The 18,558-nt window shown below is 41.2% G+C and overlaps 1 protein-coding gene across 2 annotated transcripts in view; it reads left to right on the top strand.

Moving 5' to 3' along the window:
• SRGAP1 (SLIT-ROBO Rho GTPase activating protein 1) overlaps window positions 1–18,558 on the top strand; it is a 138,361-nt gene that overhangs the window by 51,259 nt on the left and 68,544 nt on the right. For both annotated transcript variants that reach the window (XM_063155143.1, XM_063155144.1), the window contains exons 2-3: window positions 15,548–15,743; window positions 18,151–18,313. In XM_063155143.1, the coding sequence (XP_063011213.1) occupies window positions 15,548–15,743; window positions 18,151–18,313 (359 nt within the window). The remainder of the gene's footprint in view (window positions 1–15,547; window positions 15,744–18,150; window positions 18,314–18,558) is intronic.

Here is an 18,558-nt window from a genome sequence, read left to right as displayed (position 1 = left end):
CTCTTAGGGTGGCAGTGGTGTAGTTGCAGTGAGAGCTGATCTGAGGGATAATCTTTTTTACCTTGTTAATTTTTAGTGAGATCAACACCCTAAGCACACATAACACATGTTAGCACAGATGTGCTGCTCTCAATCCAGCTTAGGTCAGCTTAAGTTGCACCTCTGCAGTATGCAAAGGGCAGTCAGATGGAGACTGTTTAACAGCAAGTGCAGAGATAGGCAGTAAGCTTTCTGCTCTCTCACAACACCAAATTTGCTATAATAATAATAGCAATTCTAATTTTGATACTGCCTGGAGTCAATAGAATGCCTGTTGCAGTTTGGTTCTGCTGGATTTCCTTTTTCCTCAAAGAACCACATAGGTCTTGCTTCCAGAACACAAAGGTGCACTCATTCTTTCCCTTCATTGCTTTATCTGAATGTCAGAGCTTGGGTTTGCCTCCCTGCTGTTGTCTTGAGGTCAGCTGGGTTTTAGGCCGCTGAGAAGTGGCCCATGATAGAGAAACCGTGGCCAAATACAGTCCTGTCAAATTGGAAGGTTATGCTTTTATTCTCAGCAACCACTCTTAGACAGCTTCATATTGAGCTCTTCATTTAAGAGTGCTTTCTAAAAAAAGTGCTTTAGGTCCTCTGTAACAATCAAACTTACTGGAATGCTGCTTACTAAAACACTTCAAGCCACCCACTTCTTTGCTCTTTTTCTCTTCTAAGGAAGCTTAAAAAACTTATGGTACAAAACATTTGTGGTGAATAAGGTACAGGGCCTTATTGCACTCTGTCACAGAAGAAGGTAAAGCATCTTCTCAGATCACACGAGAATTTAGCAGAAACTGAGAATAAAATCTCTATTTCCCAGGTGTTACATTTGTACTGCCTTCATCCTCACCCAGGCAGCTCCTGTCTTTCCTGCCTTAGATATGGTGCGGGATACTTAATGCCACACAGAACCCACATTGTTCCTCTATCTGCAGCACTTGTCAAGCAGAGGTTTGAGATTTAGATGGGCATGTTTGATAGAAAGGTCACCATTCTGTGCTGCACAAGAATGAGCATGGCTGTGCATCCATTCATTTGATCAATACTGCTGCTGTTGGGAGCTGTAAATGGCTGTCTAGACCAGACCTTAACAATGGATGTCTCCTACTGAAGACGGTGCAATATTCTGTATTTTTATGCAGAAAAGGTGCAGTTTTCTGAGCTGACCTGACCTTTACTGTATTTCTTCTGAAGTAGCACACCTGTATTATGATGTGTGTCTACAGTCTTTAATAAGGAATGTCATTAATGTCACAAAATCTTGTTCTGTGTTTTTACAAAAGAGTTTTTCAGTCTTTTAGTTCAAAATCTCATTTATTCATCAAAGCAGATTCTTCTGTCCTCTGATGCTCATCCAAATGTTTGCTGTGTAAGCTGCCTGCAATGGAGCAAATGGTTCTGCTCCTCCAATTTATTTTTTTTTAAAACCCCAAAAACATATGGGGAATACAGAGGGAGCATATGCCTGCAAAGTAAAACATCCTGGTAAATAAAGAGGAGCATCCTCAAACCAGTGTGTTGTACATGGCTGTCTGATGCCTGTGTAAAAAGATACTGGAAGTATTTTGTTTTACCCCCAGACAATTAAGGTTCTTGCTATCCCTCCCTCCCTGCATTCAGAGAACGTCAGTGGAGGTTCTTGATCTACAGCAGCATTTATCAGGATGTCTGTATAGGGCAGTGGGAATACAGAGAAGGCATCCAATAACCCATTCTCAAAAGGAGACCTGAAACTGTTACCAGGTTACTAATTTTGGATTCATTTGCATGACTCCCCTTCCTGGAGTCAGCCATGCACAGAGGAATCCATAGGAAGGATGCAGGTGGTGGTGAATCCAGCCCAGATCAGAGGCAGGTGTATAGGGAGCACTGGCTGGCCAGACAGCGTGTTCTCTTGCATAGCTAATGAGAGCAGGCTTCTAATGAGACTGAGTGTCTTGAGACGTGTCACTGCACTGAGGTGATGGAGTGTGCACTGCGTGGCAACACAGGGAACAAGGACAGCACTTCCTCTTATTATGTCTCAGGGAACAAATGCAAAGGTCTGAAGGTGCAAATTGGAAGGAGTCTGGTGCTCAGGAGAATGCTGACAGTCTTGTCAAGTATTCCCCTGCCAGATACAGTCTCTGCCAGGCTGCTTATTCTCCTGGATCCACTATTGTGATGTCACTGAAAGCTTTTATTTCTTGCCTTAAATTTCCTTTGGCAGCAGTTGTTTAGGTTTTTTTTCTTGGAGATTTAAATGATAAAATTTCTGTCTAAATCAAACGGACTAATGACATATTAAAAAAAATAATCAGAATTTCCTTAGTGCAGGAAATTGCAAGGTTTGGAACTTTCGTTTACATCTTAATTACAAGCTTTTTATAAATTAAAAGCTGAAACGTTGCAGAGGAGGGAAGCTTTTTATTAAAATCATTAGGTGTTTTAGAATTGGAATATGTTTGTTCTCTTTTGTTAAATCAGAGTGCTTAAGGGCTTTCCTGATTTGTTTTGATTTTTTTATTTTAAATCATCTCTGCCTTCAAAGTGCTTGCATCTTTGTGGGTAAAGATATGCTTTGAAAGTATCTTTCCTTTTACTTGCAAAACGTGGGTGGATGTGCAGCACTGGCAATAGTACTTTCCTGCACAAAGTGCTTGAGAGAGGCAGGATCTCCAGCTTGGTGTTCCCAACAAAACACCTGAGGATTGGGGGCAGGTCAAACTGAGTGATGCCCTTGATACAGGATGGCAATGAGGATGTGCTTTGAGAGGAAGGATCTTCTTTGAAAGTTCTAAGTGTCCTAGCCTGAAATGAAACTCTGGTGCATTCCTATCAAAGTGGTTTTTATGTCTAGCCTTAGTGATGATTCAAGAAACAACTAATTATTCAGCAGAGTTAAAATGTTGCAGATGTGCTTCTCACTCAAAGGACATGAGGTAGGTTTTCAGTTACCATCTAATCACGTTGCTTCCATCAGAGACTGCACTAATTCTAAGTGGCTTTTCCACCCACTCTGAGCAGCTCAAGCAGCTTGTTTGGCTTGAGTATGAACTGCCTGTAGGTCTGCTGGAAAACTTTTTCCTAGGAAGCAAGCTTACAACCAGCTTTTTCTGTTCAGGCTATTGGCTTTTCTGACCTGAATCTTTCCTTAGAGAGTGCCATATCACCTGTATGGCTAGAGGACTGTCTCTATGGAAAGTAGGAAAAGCTTGCTTTTTCCCTGGGAGAAGGAGGCTGAGCTCAGCAGCCTGGCTGGATACCATGTGCACTGGTCTTCCAGACCAAGGGAGGCTTTTGCCTATTCCTGTCTCTAAAGTAATTTTGTAAATAGAGCTTTAGGGGAGAAAAGTAAGTCTAGTTGTAACACCATGGTAGATTTCTATATTTGCAAGCAGTTTCCACATGATTGACAGTTTTGGGCATTGTTTGAGGACAGTTTGCTCTCCAAGCAAATTCATTTTTTTGGGAAGTTGGAGGAGGGGGTTCCTGCTGAGGTTAGCTGGATTCATCTGGGTGTTACAGTTCTATTGAGCCTTCTGACAAGCCTTTCTTCATGCTTGAAGCTGTTTATTTTCTCAGTTTTTGACCTCACTGGTTAAAGCCAATGCTAATGTGCAGTGAAACTGGGTTTTATGGACAGGAGAAGAACCATTACCTGCAACAGTGCATCAGCAAGGCTTAGCTTGCAGAATGCTTGAATACTGAGCACTTACTGTCTTTGCTTTCCATTCTAGGTAAAGAGTTCTGTTTTTTTCCTTCAAAGTAGACAAAAATAAATGTTGCTCAAACCCCTTTCACAGCTGCTATCTTATTCTTTCTGACTATCTTCTGGTTCTTCATAACCTGAAAGTTTCTGTAAACAACAAGATCATTGTTCTGTAGAGAAGCCACAGATGAGGTCTTTTAGATAATGCCCAGCTTGGACATGAGTAATCTGCAGTTTTAGACTGAGTCAACTGGGACAACTTGAACTTCATGCAAAGGTAGTCTTCTTTTCTTTGTGATTTTTACATGTCAAGGTTATGACAGATTATCACCAAAGTGACAAAGCAGTAGATGAGCACTAAGGTGAAAATCTCTATCCAGGCAGAGAGGACTGATGCTTCAGTAAGCACTGTCACTGTACTTTGACAGATTAGGTGCAGAAAGGAAGTTGCAGTGAAAATGCACATTTTGCAGAAACTGGAAAAAATAAATGCTTTTCAACTGGTTTATTTGTATTTTTGTGTTTTTTAAGGTTTTTTGATAGATTTTAAATGGAACAGGAATAGAATAATTTGAGGCAAAGGACTGCAGGTAACTTGAGGCGAAGGATTGCAGGTAACTTGAAACTGAAGGTCAGCTGGGTTTAAGTTATCCACTATGTGTTGATAAGCTTAAGTAACTCCAGTGGCTTGCCCCTGTAGTTTTCTTTTCCAGGAACTGACCTGGTTTTTCCTTATCTCTCTACCTGTCTTTGTTCTATACATATTTCTGATGAGAACTTCAGTAATTTAGGCAGAAGTAGCAATTTGCTTGCCTAGAACACACTGGCATCTCTCTCTGCTCCCCCTGCCCTTTCCAGGAGATGTTCTCCAGCTCTTTGGTCACAGCAGCCTCTTTCAGGAAAAGGGGACAGATTCTTGTCAGCAGTTTGGCCATTGCAGTCCTGGGTTCATCTAGCCTAGTAGGTGTGCACTGCCACACTTTGACTTTTTGGTCTTTACTTTATCCTTCTGTTTCAGTTATTTTCCCAGTGCTCCTGAGTGATTCAAACTTGCCTTTAGTGTTAAAAAAAGAGTGGACCTAAAGTTAACATTTGGAAATATAGCACTGTTGTAAAACCAGTATCTGGAGTATTCAGAGTATTCTTGATTAAGGAAATATAACCCAGGAGAAAGCCTCCTTTGGCAAATGGTCAGAAGCCTGTGAGATTCATATGCCTTGCTGGAATGTCTGGTTTGTCCTTCCAACCACCCTTGCTTTTTTCCCCAGTTGGTATCTGTGTTTATTGCATTTATTATTTCCAAAATATTACCCTAGTATTTTGCTAATGGTTGGATGATGATCCTCTTACAGGATGGAGATTTCTTCATTGTAGATGTCACATCTTTCATTTCTTTACTAAGTTGTGCATGGCCTTCTGTGAGTTACCAAACAGTGTTTTTTCCCAGAATAAAGAATAACTATTTTCACAGGTTACCACTTTGCCATCCAGGTGCTATAACTGCTAATGTGCTTCTCAGAGCCGGAACTTCATGCTTACAAAACATCAAGATTCAATTTCAGTTTAGCCAGGGAAAAGGCCTAGGAGCTACAGCTCCTGCCCTGCCCATTGCAGCTCTTCTCCTTTACTCACTCCAATGCAGCTTTTGCTACCAGAATGTCTATTTCCAAGTGGAGATTAGGCTAAAAACCTAGGTAATAATAGGGATTTTATAGCCTTTTTTAATAAAGGAATTCTGAACTAAGCACGTGAAGCATTATTCCCTTGGCCATTCAGTGAAGGTGCCCTAAGTGGCACATCTGTTTCCTACAGCTGTTTTTGGTGTCTTTGCTTCCATTCAGCAGTCATCAAAGCCCTGCTGGAAACCCTAATCACTCATATATCTGTTGGAGAGAAACATTTACAGAATACACAAAACAGTGAATTAATGCAGATACTGGGTTCTACAAATCATCAGCTTTAAGTTTTGTTCGTTCTGATATTTCCTCTTATTAAAAAAATTGGAGTGATATTTTTCTTTTTTTTTAACTTCTGACAGATTGAAGACTGTTTCCAGGGGACCTGGAAAAATGCAAATTATTTAGAGTTCATTTTCTAGCAGATACTATTCTTCATTTTACTGTTGAGTGAGTAAGCAACAGTTACCTACAGTCTCATGGGATATTTTTTTCTATTCCCATTAGCAGGAACCTCTGGTGTTGGTGGGGGGTTTTCTTCTCCTGCTACTGTAACAACTGAAGATAAATTTAATGTGGTCCACAATCCAATTTATACTCCCCTGTAGCAGAAAGAATCTGCTCTGTGACACTGAAGGATTTGTTTTTACCCAGCTGCTGTTAGTGGAATTTGAGGCTTTGAGTAATTGGGTTGAAAACCATCCTTTGAGGTAGGCATTTTATCTTCTCACTTAGGCATTACACCTTCTACCAAATCAGAGCAGCACATAGACAAATCTATTTGAAGAATGGCAGAATTGATCTAATCTTGTAGGTGACATATAAAAATACCTGTCTGTTACTTCTACTTGTATAATAGTTATAATCAACCAGCATGGTGATTATCTGATTATCTATTTTACATTTATTAGTACTCCTACAGATAGAATAAGTAATTCCATCATGATTGGGGTTATTCTTTTGTTTAATTAGTAAAAATACGAATTTTCTGTTCAGAGTTTGTCATACAGAACTTTTTTTTTTCCCCCAAAACATGATGTCCTGTTTCTTAAATCCTCTACTGAGTCAAATTCAGTAGTATTTACTGTGTGAAAATGAGACTAGATGCTGAAATTTACTTTTGGATGGTATCATAGTCATGCTCAGAGCACCAGTAATCCGTCACTGGGGCATTGGTTTTGCAGACTTAGGCCAAGTCTCTACTAAAATATTATGCAGATGAAGGTCCATCTGGTCTGCCAGACATTCTCCTGAGCCAGACTTGCACTTTTACAGTTAAATCTGTGCAAGAAGCCTGAAGCACGGTGGTAGAATTGCATTCGGAGTTTGGCTGGGTGGTGGATGCCATCCTTCACTCAGCACTGGGTGGGTGAGTGAGGGCTCTGATCCCCCAGGGCTGCCTCAGCAGTGCAGGGCTGGCCCTGCTCTGCGCTGCTCCAAGCACGGTGCTCGTGGGCAGGGGCTGATGCTCTGCCCACAAGTGTGCCAGCATCCAAGGCAGCCTCTGCAGCTCTGGCATGTTGCCCAAGACAGTTTCTTTCCCCACTTGGTTGGCTGGGGCACACAGGGCCTTAAGTAACTACAGGGGTGTACTCAGTGAGTAGTTAGCATGGCATATATACATAAAGTTTCAAAACCAGTGTTGGAGGCATCTCAGTGGCATAGCTGTTTGTCTCACTAAAGAGGAGCATCATGGATCTGTTGCAGAAAAAAAAAAGTACATATTTATTTTAGAAGAAAAACACAAAGGTGCTCAGTGTATTAAGCTGGGGGTTGGAGTTAAATGTATCAAAGCTAAATGAGCAAGAGTGAAAGTATTTTACTACATGTTAGACTGGTTGGACTGAAAAGTGATGTGGGTAAATTGCTGGCACACAGCACAGATTACTGTTTCCTTTTTGTGCTTAACTGCACTGTTACTACACCTTGGGACTTAAAGAGCTGTCACTGAAAGTCAAATGCATGCTCTTATTTATGACATGCAGCAGGGTGTGTGTCATCCTAAAAATGTTTTATTGACCTCCTAAAGATGTGCTGTGCATGGACAGTCATTTTCACAGGATGTAGGGAGGGAATTTTCTCTAGTTATTAATTTCTGAGTCTTACCACAGTGATAGTTACCAGTGTACAGGAGATGCTGTATCTGATTGATGTGCAGATTTCATGCTTTCTTATCCTGCTGCTCAGGAGTTCCTGGCCTGCACTTCTACCAGCATAACTCTCATCTTAAGAGCTATGCCACCTGCCAGAGGTTCAGATTAATTAATTCTTTTGTCAAGAAAAGGCACCTCTCTCATCATTTCATTTCTAGAAGAAGCCTTCAGATGTTTTCACTTGTCAGCTCTCCATCCAAGATATTAAGAAGGAAGGGTTTTATTGTGACAAATAAGTAGAACTTAACAAAATGAAATGGTGCTAGTCTGGATGCAATCTGTACTGAAATCTGTATGGTCAGGAGGTTTATGGTTCTCTGGATGTAAAGGATATGTGCTAATACTAAGGCTGGAGTTATTTCAGGGTAGTGTTGGTGGACAAGTGATGCAGTGTCTGTTACAGAGTAGATACTGCTGCACTTTCCAGAGGCAGCTCCATCCTCAGCCCTGTAGCAGCTGAGGCAGGAATTCAACCTGATTTCACCCAGTTTACAAGTAAGGAAGCTAATGAAGAGTATTAAGTTTTCAGTACTGCTTGGATTGTGACAAACTGGGTTTTCTTTCCTACTGGACCCCCTGGTTTGTGTGGATTTTTTGTCTCATGGAGTGCTAATGCCAATAAGGCCTCCCAGACATTGTGCAAAGAGTGTTTCCGAGAAGACCCATGAATCATCTTTCTGTTCTGTAGGCAGATACATCATTGGTGAGAAGATAAGAAAGATTTGGGCATACTGATTTCTTTTGCATTTTCTCATGTGCCCAGAATTTAAGACTGCAAGGAAAGGCTCATGGCATCTTTAACAAGCACAACAAATGGATGATTGAAGCTCTTAAGAAGCTTCAGAAGAAGTTTTCCCATAGATCTTGACAGTTTAGATGCTCTAAATGGGTTTTCAGACACCTACTTTATGATCACCTGTGTGCTTGGCAGACAATTGCATGAACTCTTTTTTCCTCTCTCTCTCACTGTCTCTGTCTTTCTTTGCAGAACTGATTTGCTCATCTAGAGGTAGGGCAGCTGGATTTTGGGAGAGTATCTGCTCTCTCAGGGCTGGTCACTCTGGTGAAAGACCTTGAATCAGACTGTTGACGCAGAGGAGGCATCTTGCCCGTTGCTCTCTACTCTTCTGGTTGGCAATGTTTTGAGATGAACTGAGCTTTTACTATTGAGCAAAATAAAGTTCCTTCTCTGCTGAGGGACAGAATTTTTTGTCCTCAGTCCCAGATCCTGTGACTACAAGGACAGAGTATGCCAGGCTCAAGGTTTGGTAGGACATAGTGCCAGCACTTAGTTATGCGTGCAGAGGAGCAGTTGCCACAAAAGCAGTGGCACTCAAAACGTGGTTCAGGCTGACTGCCTGCTTAAATTCATGGTCACTTGGCAGCAGCATTGTGGCACAAGTGTCCTGCCAAGTCATGAGCTGGCACACTGCCCTCCATTTAGACTGGGACGGTAGGCAGCCAAGTGACCAGCAGCTGTGGCTGTGAATAGCAGGAGGGCGCTAGTCCAAGAACAACAAGAAGAAAAGCTTCTTCTTCTACATCTAGAGATTTTGTTGGCTCTTCCAGACATGTCTTCTCATTTCAAAAGGATCTGGAGGGTGCCCTAATACAGCTGCCCTTTTTGAATCCTGTCCACTGGGATCCCCCAGTTACAGGATTCTGCATTAGCTCATGTTGTTGCCCAGTCTGTGACTGCAGTAGACAGAAGCGTGTTTGCTTGAATGTATAGAAATGAAATTTGCAGCTTTAAGGAGAGGATTCATTGTTTCTCTGCTCCCTTTGTTTGAGCAGGACAAGTGAAGTGACCCATAAAAATTTGTCTGCATCCTGCAAATGACTTCTACACCAGCTTTCCTCCTAATGGCTGCATGAGGATTGGTTTTTATCTTTAAGGATGCCAAAGTGCTTGAATGAATGTAGTTTACGGTTTTTAAAGAGGTTGACAGATGTCAACAGGGGCATCAGATTGCTCGTTCTTTGTACAGCCCTTCAGATAGCAGAAGTGATTCTCTGTCCCCATCCAGTTCTACACTACAGCCTGAAGATATGATCTGTCACAGGCAACCTCAAGCACATCCCCCAAAATCCCCACACAAACAAAAAATCTGAAACTATTTCTCTGGAAAATAGCACAAAGTCAAACATTAAGTTTAATGCTGGGGTGTGCACGCAGAGGTCCCACTTCAAGTGGCAACATGTATAAAGCTGTATGCTCAATGTACTTAGTGAAATTGATGGGGTCAGGGTAGAACAAAGTCCACACAAACCCTGCCTATGGAAGCTCAAGGGCATCACTGTCTCTGCAGCCACACTTCTTACATGCTGAACGCAGGGAAGTGATCTCCCCTAGTCTGTCATAGAAGGTTAATGTTGTGGTACAGGCTCATGATCTATTTAAAGGCATTTCTGCATCAGCCTCTGAGATCTTTACCCCAGCATCTCTCATTAGCTGTCAGTCTGGTGGAATTTCCTGGCTTTTGAAGTGGATTTTCCTGCTTGTGGTCAAAGAAAATGGCAACAAGGACTTGGGAGAGAGTGTGAGCCAGACTCCCTGCTGACCGCAGAGCTTCCCTCGCCATTTGTCATAGAAATACTCAAATAGCTTTCCAGCCAAGACTCTGAGAAATAAAAACTTTACAGCACTAGCATCTTTAGGCTGTGTATCTCAGAGACAAGTATTGGCAGCTGGGTCTGAGCACCCACCATGGATGTGATGCCTCTCACCATCTTTATCTTCTTGTCTGCTGAGAGGAACAGTAATGTCCCTGGGAACTGTAGGAGCACTGATGGGACATGGCATTAAGGAGTACTAGATGTGCACAGGGACACCTCCCGGCCCCTCTCAGTGATTCCTGCTGTGATTTCTCTGCTGGCAGCATCCTCAGGGGGCTGGAGATAAGCACTTTGCTCAAGCAAAACCTAAACTGCAGATGTTGGCCAGCTGCACGCAGCTGGACCAAAGCTCCACTCATCTTGACAAAGAAGCCAAAACCAAGTCCTTACACAGGCAGAGGCTCAAATGAAACTGAAATGATTAGTCCCCTCATGCAGCACCCCAGCTTCTAGCAGCAGGGGTAGACATCAGCAATTCTTCATGCTAAATAACTAGAGCACAATGAGAGGATATAAGACTCAAGTGTCTTCAAGGAGGAACTGCAAGATGATTAATGCTGCAATAGCTGCTTAATTACAAATGCATGTTGGTCGCCAGATGATATCTAGGCTGAATTTAAGGTCTGAATCTTTGCCTGTGAAATATGATCTGGATATCATTGGCGTGACAATGAAGGATATGTGTGTTGATAGCTCACTGGGGTAAAAAAAAGACTAAGTGTAATGGTTTAGAAATGCAAAGTCTTAAGATACCATGTCTAGGTTTTAGTGCATTTGATGAGACATTTAAAAGCAACTTTTTTTTTTTCTTTTATTTTTTTTGTGAAGAACTCATTTGGAGAAAAAGGAGAAGTGATGCAGCTTTGTCTGGTTACCCAGATAAAACCTGCAAACATAACTATATCTTGTGGGAGCCTTGGTACTCTCAGAGTTCTGTTGAGTTACTTGCTTTTGTGATCTTTTGAAGGGTGAGGCCCCAAGGCTGTTGGTATGATTATCCAGTAATACCACTGTATTAATATGTCTGCATAGTTTGTGAATTGTAATCATGACTTAAATATAGCTCCTTGCCAGGCAGGGTGAGGCAGCAGGTGGGAGGCTTGCAGTGCAGCCAAGCGGGGTGACTGGGGAGACATTTCCTGCTCTTTGGCATTTTCCAGAGCTTTCAGCAAACACCAAAGTCCATGTCAGGGCTGCCCTGCAAGCACAAAAGTTAAATGGGAGCTAAGAGTGGCAGGCTGCATCAGCTCTTTGAGTGGCTTAGGTGTCTTGAGGCAGGTGTGTTGGTAGCACCATGAAGCATTCTTTAGAGTTGCTTTGCTCAGGAGTTGGTGAGAGAGTTTGTGGTGCTCTGAAAGGCTGGGCACAGCCTGGTGCAGCATGGCTGGAGCACTGCAGTACCTCAGGGCAGGGATGGAGGTGGGCATTGCAGTGGAGAGTTCTGTAGCAGGGCAGCAGTGTTGGTCTGTCCATGGTTTAATTTGGTTAATACCATGTGTGTACAAGTTGTGACCTATGAGGTCAGGAGGGGGTTTCCTTTGATTTCTTGGGGATGTTTGATGGAGTGTGGTGCTTTTGTGTGTGGAAGTGAAGGTGTAGGACTTAGTTCCATGCTGGTGTGTAGCCAGCATTATGATTGTGTCATGTTGTAGTGTAACTTCACAGGTTCCTTCAGTGGGGGCACTGGCCTGTCAATGGTTCCATACGTGTTCTTCAGGGTAGTACAGGGTATTACAGCAGTGCTGTGTAAGTCACTATTTGTAATACTGTACTGTGTGCAAAGAGGAAACCTTGATGAGTTGTTTCTGATTATGATTTGGGTGATATCAGTAATTCAGCTTCATCTGCTCTGACTTAACTTTCAAAGCAACTATATATCTTATCTCTTTTTACTTTTCATGATGCACAGATCTAACCACTTTTCAAGGAAATAAAGATTTGTTGAATCGTTAGAGTTATATTTTCAAAATTGGCATAAACAAAAATTGGCATAAACAAAATGTAATTTTATACTTAATGCTGTAATTGTAGTGGAGGGTGTCTGTGAGGGCATAACCAAAATAAATTTTAGCATAAAAATCTTTAGAAATAAAACTGTATTCAGATTATTGATTTAATTGCCATCACATTAACTGTTTCCTCACTTTGATTGTGCAAATCTTGGACAAAGTGTAGGTAGATTTAATTTTTTCCCCAGTTGCTGTGATCTCAGTCTGTGCAAACTGCAGTATAAATGGATGGGATTCCTTTTGAGCCTGCCCCTGGCCAGAAAGCCAGTGAGCATTGACTCAAAGCTGCCAAGAGAAAGAAGGAGAAGGTGTTAACTCATCCAGGGTTTAAATGGGTCTTTTCCTGGCACAAAATAGCCTGGCAATTTGACATCAGCCACTCAGCAGAGCAGAATAGGACAATGTCATTGCCCATTACAACTGGTACCAATTCAACTTTTAATTTACACGTGCCAGCAAAAGAAGAGTAAAGACAGGCACCCTTCTTTTACTTGCTACACCTGTCTTTGTATCTATGGATTTTGGACTATACTGATTTTATTTCTTTGAATACAATGCAGCAATTTTCCATGCCACTCTTTATAGCCTTAGGGAAATCACACATGTAAACTGATTAAAGAAAATAGCATTGCTTGGGTGAATTTTTCTGTCACAATAGGTAATGGGTAGTCTATTATAGTTAATACTACCTGGACAGTTGTGATTTTGTCACACACAGCCACTCAGGCTGCCTGCCTGTTTTTCCAGTACTTGTTCTGGGGGTTTATTGTTGTTTGGCTGCTTGGTTGCTTGCTTTTTTTTTTTTTTAATCCACCGCTCTCATCAGAAAATGGAATTCACAACATTTTCTCATCTGATTTCTTATTCATTGCCGTCTCCTCAGCCTGCCAGTGTAGCATTACACGTGTTATTAGTAAAAGAAAAGATAAAAAATGGAGGAGCAGAATGACATGAAAGACTGGAAGGAGAACTGCTGTTGAAGTCACTTCTGGACTGACTGTGGTCAGCTAGCATGAGTGGGATGTACATCTCCCCTTTGTCTCCTCCAGCAGGAGGCCACAGGCTTAGCCTTTTGGAATAAACATGTTCTTTCTCTTTGCTGAGATTCAAATAAACAGAAATTAGAAATCTTCCCTTCATAAAGCTGCAGCCCCCTGAGCCCCTAATTTTACCGGCCTTACTCAGAGCTTGTACATCTCCATCAGCTTTCATAGATCATGCTTCAATTTTGTTTCCTAAAATGCAAGTTTGAAAGAAGCCACTATTGTCCACTGGAAATCCAGACAGCATTAAAAAGCTAAGGCAGTTTCTCATATTTTATCAGTTGTCCCTTGTTCATTGTTTCTTGTATTTCTATTCATATATTCCTGTTTCTAAAATCTTTCTCATTCTTGTTGCTATGGTAAAAGCCTGCCTAAAAAAGAAGAATTATAGCAGCAAGGTACACTGACCTACAAAATAATCAGAACATAGTTGCTCTGTACAAAATGCTGCTTTCAAAGTAGCTGCTAGAAAATCTTGATTGATAAAGGGAGATGGCTGAAGTATAGTGACCATGTACATGGATCTGGATTTAGTGAAAACTCCAGTTTGTAAACAAAATTGCTGCTTCTGATCAGTGGATCTGTAGAGCCAGTACCCCATACATAGGATTTTTCCATGACTGCAATATTAGCAGTAGTAGACACCTCTAAAAAAGTGGTCTTGAGCATCTGTTTCTGTTGTTAACCTTCCAGCTCTGATGTGATTTTCTCCTCTGTGTACATGAATGTCATTGATACAGTGTTGTATTACAGTGGCTTATCCTTGCTGGAGGCACAGTTTCTTTTCCAACAAACTGATTTGAAATGAAGTGAAAACCAAACCGTGAATTTTTTGGTTCACCTCCCAGACTATAAAAATGGATGGTCTCATTAATGATTAACACAGCAGCTGGTAGCTCACAGGAGATCTGGAAGAAAATACTGCAATGTCTCCCTCCTCCAGCAAATATATTGGTTAACAGTTTTCTGTGCTCGTACTACCTTATTTTAGTATACACATTTGAATCCCAGCAGAGTGGATCTCTGCCTTCATACCTGCTCTAAGATCAGTAGGGATGCATTAGATCCTAGTTGTATCAGATAATATTTTGTGGTGTTATTAGTGCTTAGTGGTTTGCATTTCCATGTGATGTTAGTATGACTTTTAGAATGCTCTTCTATTTGAAACTATGCTGTGGGCTTTGAAGATTTCCAGGATCTTGTTGCCCACAGCATGGTTATGTCATTAAGAATCAAGTAAAATTTCACAGCAATTTTTCATTTACATGAACATCACTTCTGGGTGTTTTGCTGTTGATAAATCCTTATTATAGCATTAAACTGTGCAAAAAATATACACATATATTATTGTCAGGAAGTGTTTATACTATTCCTTCTACTCCACAGTATTGGAGTACACTGTGCCTGGGCAGCTGACAAATGTGTAATGAACTCTAAAGAACCAGAGGGATCTTTTTAGACTAAATGTTCTCAGAATGTATTTAACTGGTCAGCTAAAAAATCACCAACCAAAATAAAAGAAAATCAAAAACCCCAGAAATCTCTAAAATAAAAACCTTATTACATAGTAATTTTGCATATGGCAAAAAGTGGTAGGTTATCTGGAGGCTTTTCTTTATTGCTGTAGAAGAGAACTGTGAGCATCTGTTCTCTTCTACACTGAGATTCTTCTAAAATGATTTTTTTAAAAAATACTAAAAAGTATACTATAGTCTCTGGAACCTTGTGCAGAGGTGCAAATTTTCAAATAGTTGTCTCTAAGTATAGGTACATGTTTTGCTCTATATTTGCTGTAAAACGTTGTTGGATGCATCTATAGTACACCGGTTCCTTCCCTGGCAGAGATAGGGCAGACACGGAAACTCACCTGTGCACAATTACAATGGATAGTGCCTCCAGGGTTTATCACAAGGTTGTTTCCATGGTGTACATGAAGACAGAACACCTGACAGTCAGCAGGCTGATCCTGGCCCAAAGGCTGCTTGTTTATCCAGCCATTCTTCAGGGCATCACCACCACCTTCTGCAAGGAGATCGCTCCAAGTGGAATGTTGTGCTAGTGCCAGTGGCCAGAATAGGGATGGGAGAGGAAGGTGGAGACTCACCTGAGCCCCAGCTGTTTGTAAGACAGGCAGCACATGGAGGGATGAAGCATGTGGTAGCAGAAGTGAGAGCTGACACTGTTGTGTCCCACAGGACCTCAAATCCTGCTCCAGCTGGTGTAGCTGTGAGGATGAAGTACACTGGAGTGTTTGTAATTTGGTTGGTAACATTCAATTAATTTGCTTTCACTGACCTGAGTGGATATTTGTTTGTTTCATTAGAGATCCGAGCTCAACTCGTTGAGCAGCAGAAATGCCTGGAGCAGCAGACTGAGATGAGAGTGCAGCTTCTTCAGGATCTGCAGGATTTCTTCCGCAAGAAGTCGGAAATAGAGATGGAGTACTCCCGAAACCTGGAAAAACTGGCAGAGAGGTTCATGGCAAAAACCAGGAGTACAAAGGATCATCAGCAGTACAAGTAAGAGAAACCTGCTTGTGCATATCACCCCCCTGTTGTACCTGTTGCTGGTTCAAAGGCCTGTTTAAAATTTCCAGCCCTGCTTAGCAGCACAGCAGTTCTCATTGCAGCAGAAGGTGGATGTGTGCCTAAATACCAGTGTTGATGTGGCTCTATGCAGTTACTCATGGCAGCCTCTGACAAGTAGTTTCAGTTTCTTAAAAGTTGAGTTGCAGAAATACTATCCCTAACCTACCATATGGATTTTAAACTACTCAAAATACCATATCTAGAAGAAATGCAGAGCTCCAAAAGCTTGAAAATCTGTGTGCTCATTTCTGGTGGAGTCGGTAGGATTTTGAAGCATCTGCATGAAGGTCAGTCAACATTACAACAGCAAAAAAAAAGACAACTTTGGCCAAGAGTGACATTAAGAAATAAAACTATTTTGATTTATTGTTGCATGTGAACTTTGCTGCATCTTCACCTCTCTGATTTCTAGGAGTAAAGATGATGTGAACGTTGTGTTGTTTACAATTTAATGTATCCTTTTAATGGCTGAGTTTTGTAACATACAGTGCATTTTCTCAAATGCTTCATTTGCATCACTTGCTGACATAGTCTCATGTGGTTATTTTCCTGACTTGAGCTGATTAATGGATGCATGTGTCTGGCTCTGATATGCTTAGGGATTTAGAACAGTATTTTGTGTTTGTAAAACTAAAAAATAATTTTCCCACTGTTCACTCAGTGCTGTGCTAGAGATACACAGATAAAACTGTTGTTTCAGGACAAAAGTCTTTTCCAAATAGATCTGGCAAAGGAAAGGTTAATCAAATACAGCTTGAACAGTTCAAAGAGCATTAATATATATTTCTTAAAATTCATTTTAGTGACTCAATGATTCTCTGTAGTAACCAACTTGTGCATATGTCACCACTTCACAGAGAGCCCTGACTTTTATTCTGCTTGTGGCAAAATCTTTTTTCCTTATGTTTACAAACATCTTTCCTTGTTCTTAAACATGTTAAATCCAGACTGGCAGCTGTACATGGGGGTTATGACTTGAGTTCTACCTTTGGCTTTGCTCTTGCTGTTCTCTGCTTTGAGAACAGGTTACTGCAAAAGTGGCTTTATTTGTTGGTCCCCTGAGCTGTTCCCACCATTGCCCCCAGGGCAATCAGGAAGGTCTGTGGAATCAGCTTCGGGACGTACAGAAGCAGCGAGGACCAAGTAGTATCAGCATGGCCCTTCAGGAGTGCTCCTGTTGTCTGACCTGGCTGATAAAAGCCCTTGCTGTGAAGTAGCACTGTTAAGATGTCTATCTGAAACAAATGGAGGAAGTTTTCTTAACTCCTGATTCATAGCAAAGCAAAGCACTGATGAAAAAGAAAATACGCTTCTCTGTTAATCATTCCTTGTTGCTTTGATTCTGAGGGTGAGAGCTGAAAGTAGATGATTAGATGGGAATTAAAGGCCATATTTCTAACAATGAGAAGAGCTAATTATTAGAAGAGTTAGCCAAGAGTTGTGGGAGTTTCTCTCAATTCATCACCACTTCTGCCTGTTTGATCCTCATGTGCTTTATCCTTTTAACTAAAGGAGAATCCCTGTAAAAGAGGGAAAAAAAAGAGCAGCAAGTTTCTGGAGCAGTTAGTTGGAAGGCAAACTTTATACTTAAATGTCAATAAAATCATAAGACAAATTATATAAAGGGTTTTTTTTGTCTGTGAAATAGTTGTGAACTACATGTATTTTTATTTTGCCTTGTGTAAAAGAAATGAGAAGTCATCTTTTATTTCACTTTTTGCTACATTAAAGCTGGGAGTGGGCCTGCATTGCAAACAGTCTGTCATGGGAATTCAGAATTGGATCACTGGAAAAAGTCCAGTCCTGCTCTTTGTCTTGTAATTGACACATCTAGGACTAGCAGTAGCAGTGTATTTATGACTGCTGTGAATTTCTGAGCATTGCTCACAGAAGATGGATGCTTGAGACATTTTCTTCTACTTCATCAGTTATACAAATCCAGTGCAGTGAAACAGCTACACCTGCAATTCTGCTCATTAAGAATTTGGGTTGTGCTTCCAGTGCTTGTTTATTTCTGATATCAAAAATTAATTACTGTTATTCTTCCAGGAATGACTTTTACTGATTTTGAACATTTACATGTACTCCATCTCTAAGCTTTGTGGAAAGATATTTTATAATTTTAAGGTGGCTTGCAGAGTATCCATGCCTCATGGGACTCGAGTGTGTCTTAAAAGTCATCTGAGGCTTGCCTAACCTGAGTTATCCCAAGAATGGATAGATTGTTCAGATGCAGATATTTTTATGTAACAAGTTATGACTGTAAATGTCAGTGAGACATTTCAGTTAATAACATTTCATTTCTATATGTTATACATGTGTGTATCTCCTTCCTCAGGAAAGACCAGAACCTCTTGTCACCAGTGAATTGCTGGTACTTACTCCTGAACCAAGTGAGAAGAGAAAGCAAAGACCATGCAACGCTGAGTGAGATCTACCTGAACAATGTGATCATGCGGTTCATGCAGATAAGTGAAGACTCCACCAGAATGTTCAAGAAGGTAATGCCTCTCCTGCAGCCCTCTGTCCAGGCTTATAAGATGCGTGAGGCAGGCAAAAGTGTCCTAATAGATAGCATGTGAGGAGAAGATTCAGCACACACAGCATAAAATCTGTTTTAGCATGCATATAAATTCTTCATGACTTGTCTTTTGAAGTAGATACTCAGTGCTGAAATGCCTGGGATCCTGCTGTATGTGCTGGTGACCTTAAGAGCTGAATCACAAATATCCAAAAAGCAGGGGGA

This window comes from Melospiza melodia, chromosome 4, assembly GCF_035770615.1.
Source record: "Melospiza melodia melodia isolate bMelMel2 chromosome 4, bMelMel2.pri, whole genome shotgun sequence".
Lineage (NCBI taxonomy): Eukaryota > Metazoa > Chordata > Aves > Passeriformes > Passerellidae > Melospiza > Melospiza melodia.
The sequence above is the reverse complement of the archived record's forward strand: the minus strand, read 5'-3'. Positions and strand labels throughout refer to the sequence as shown.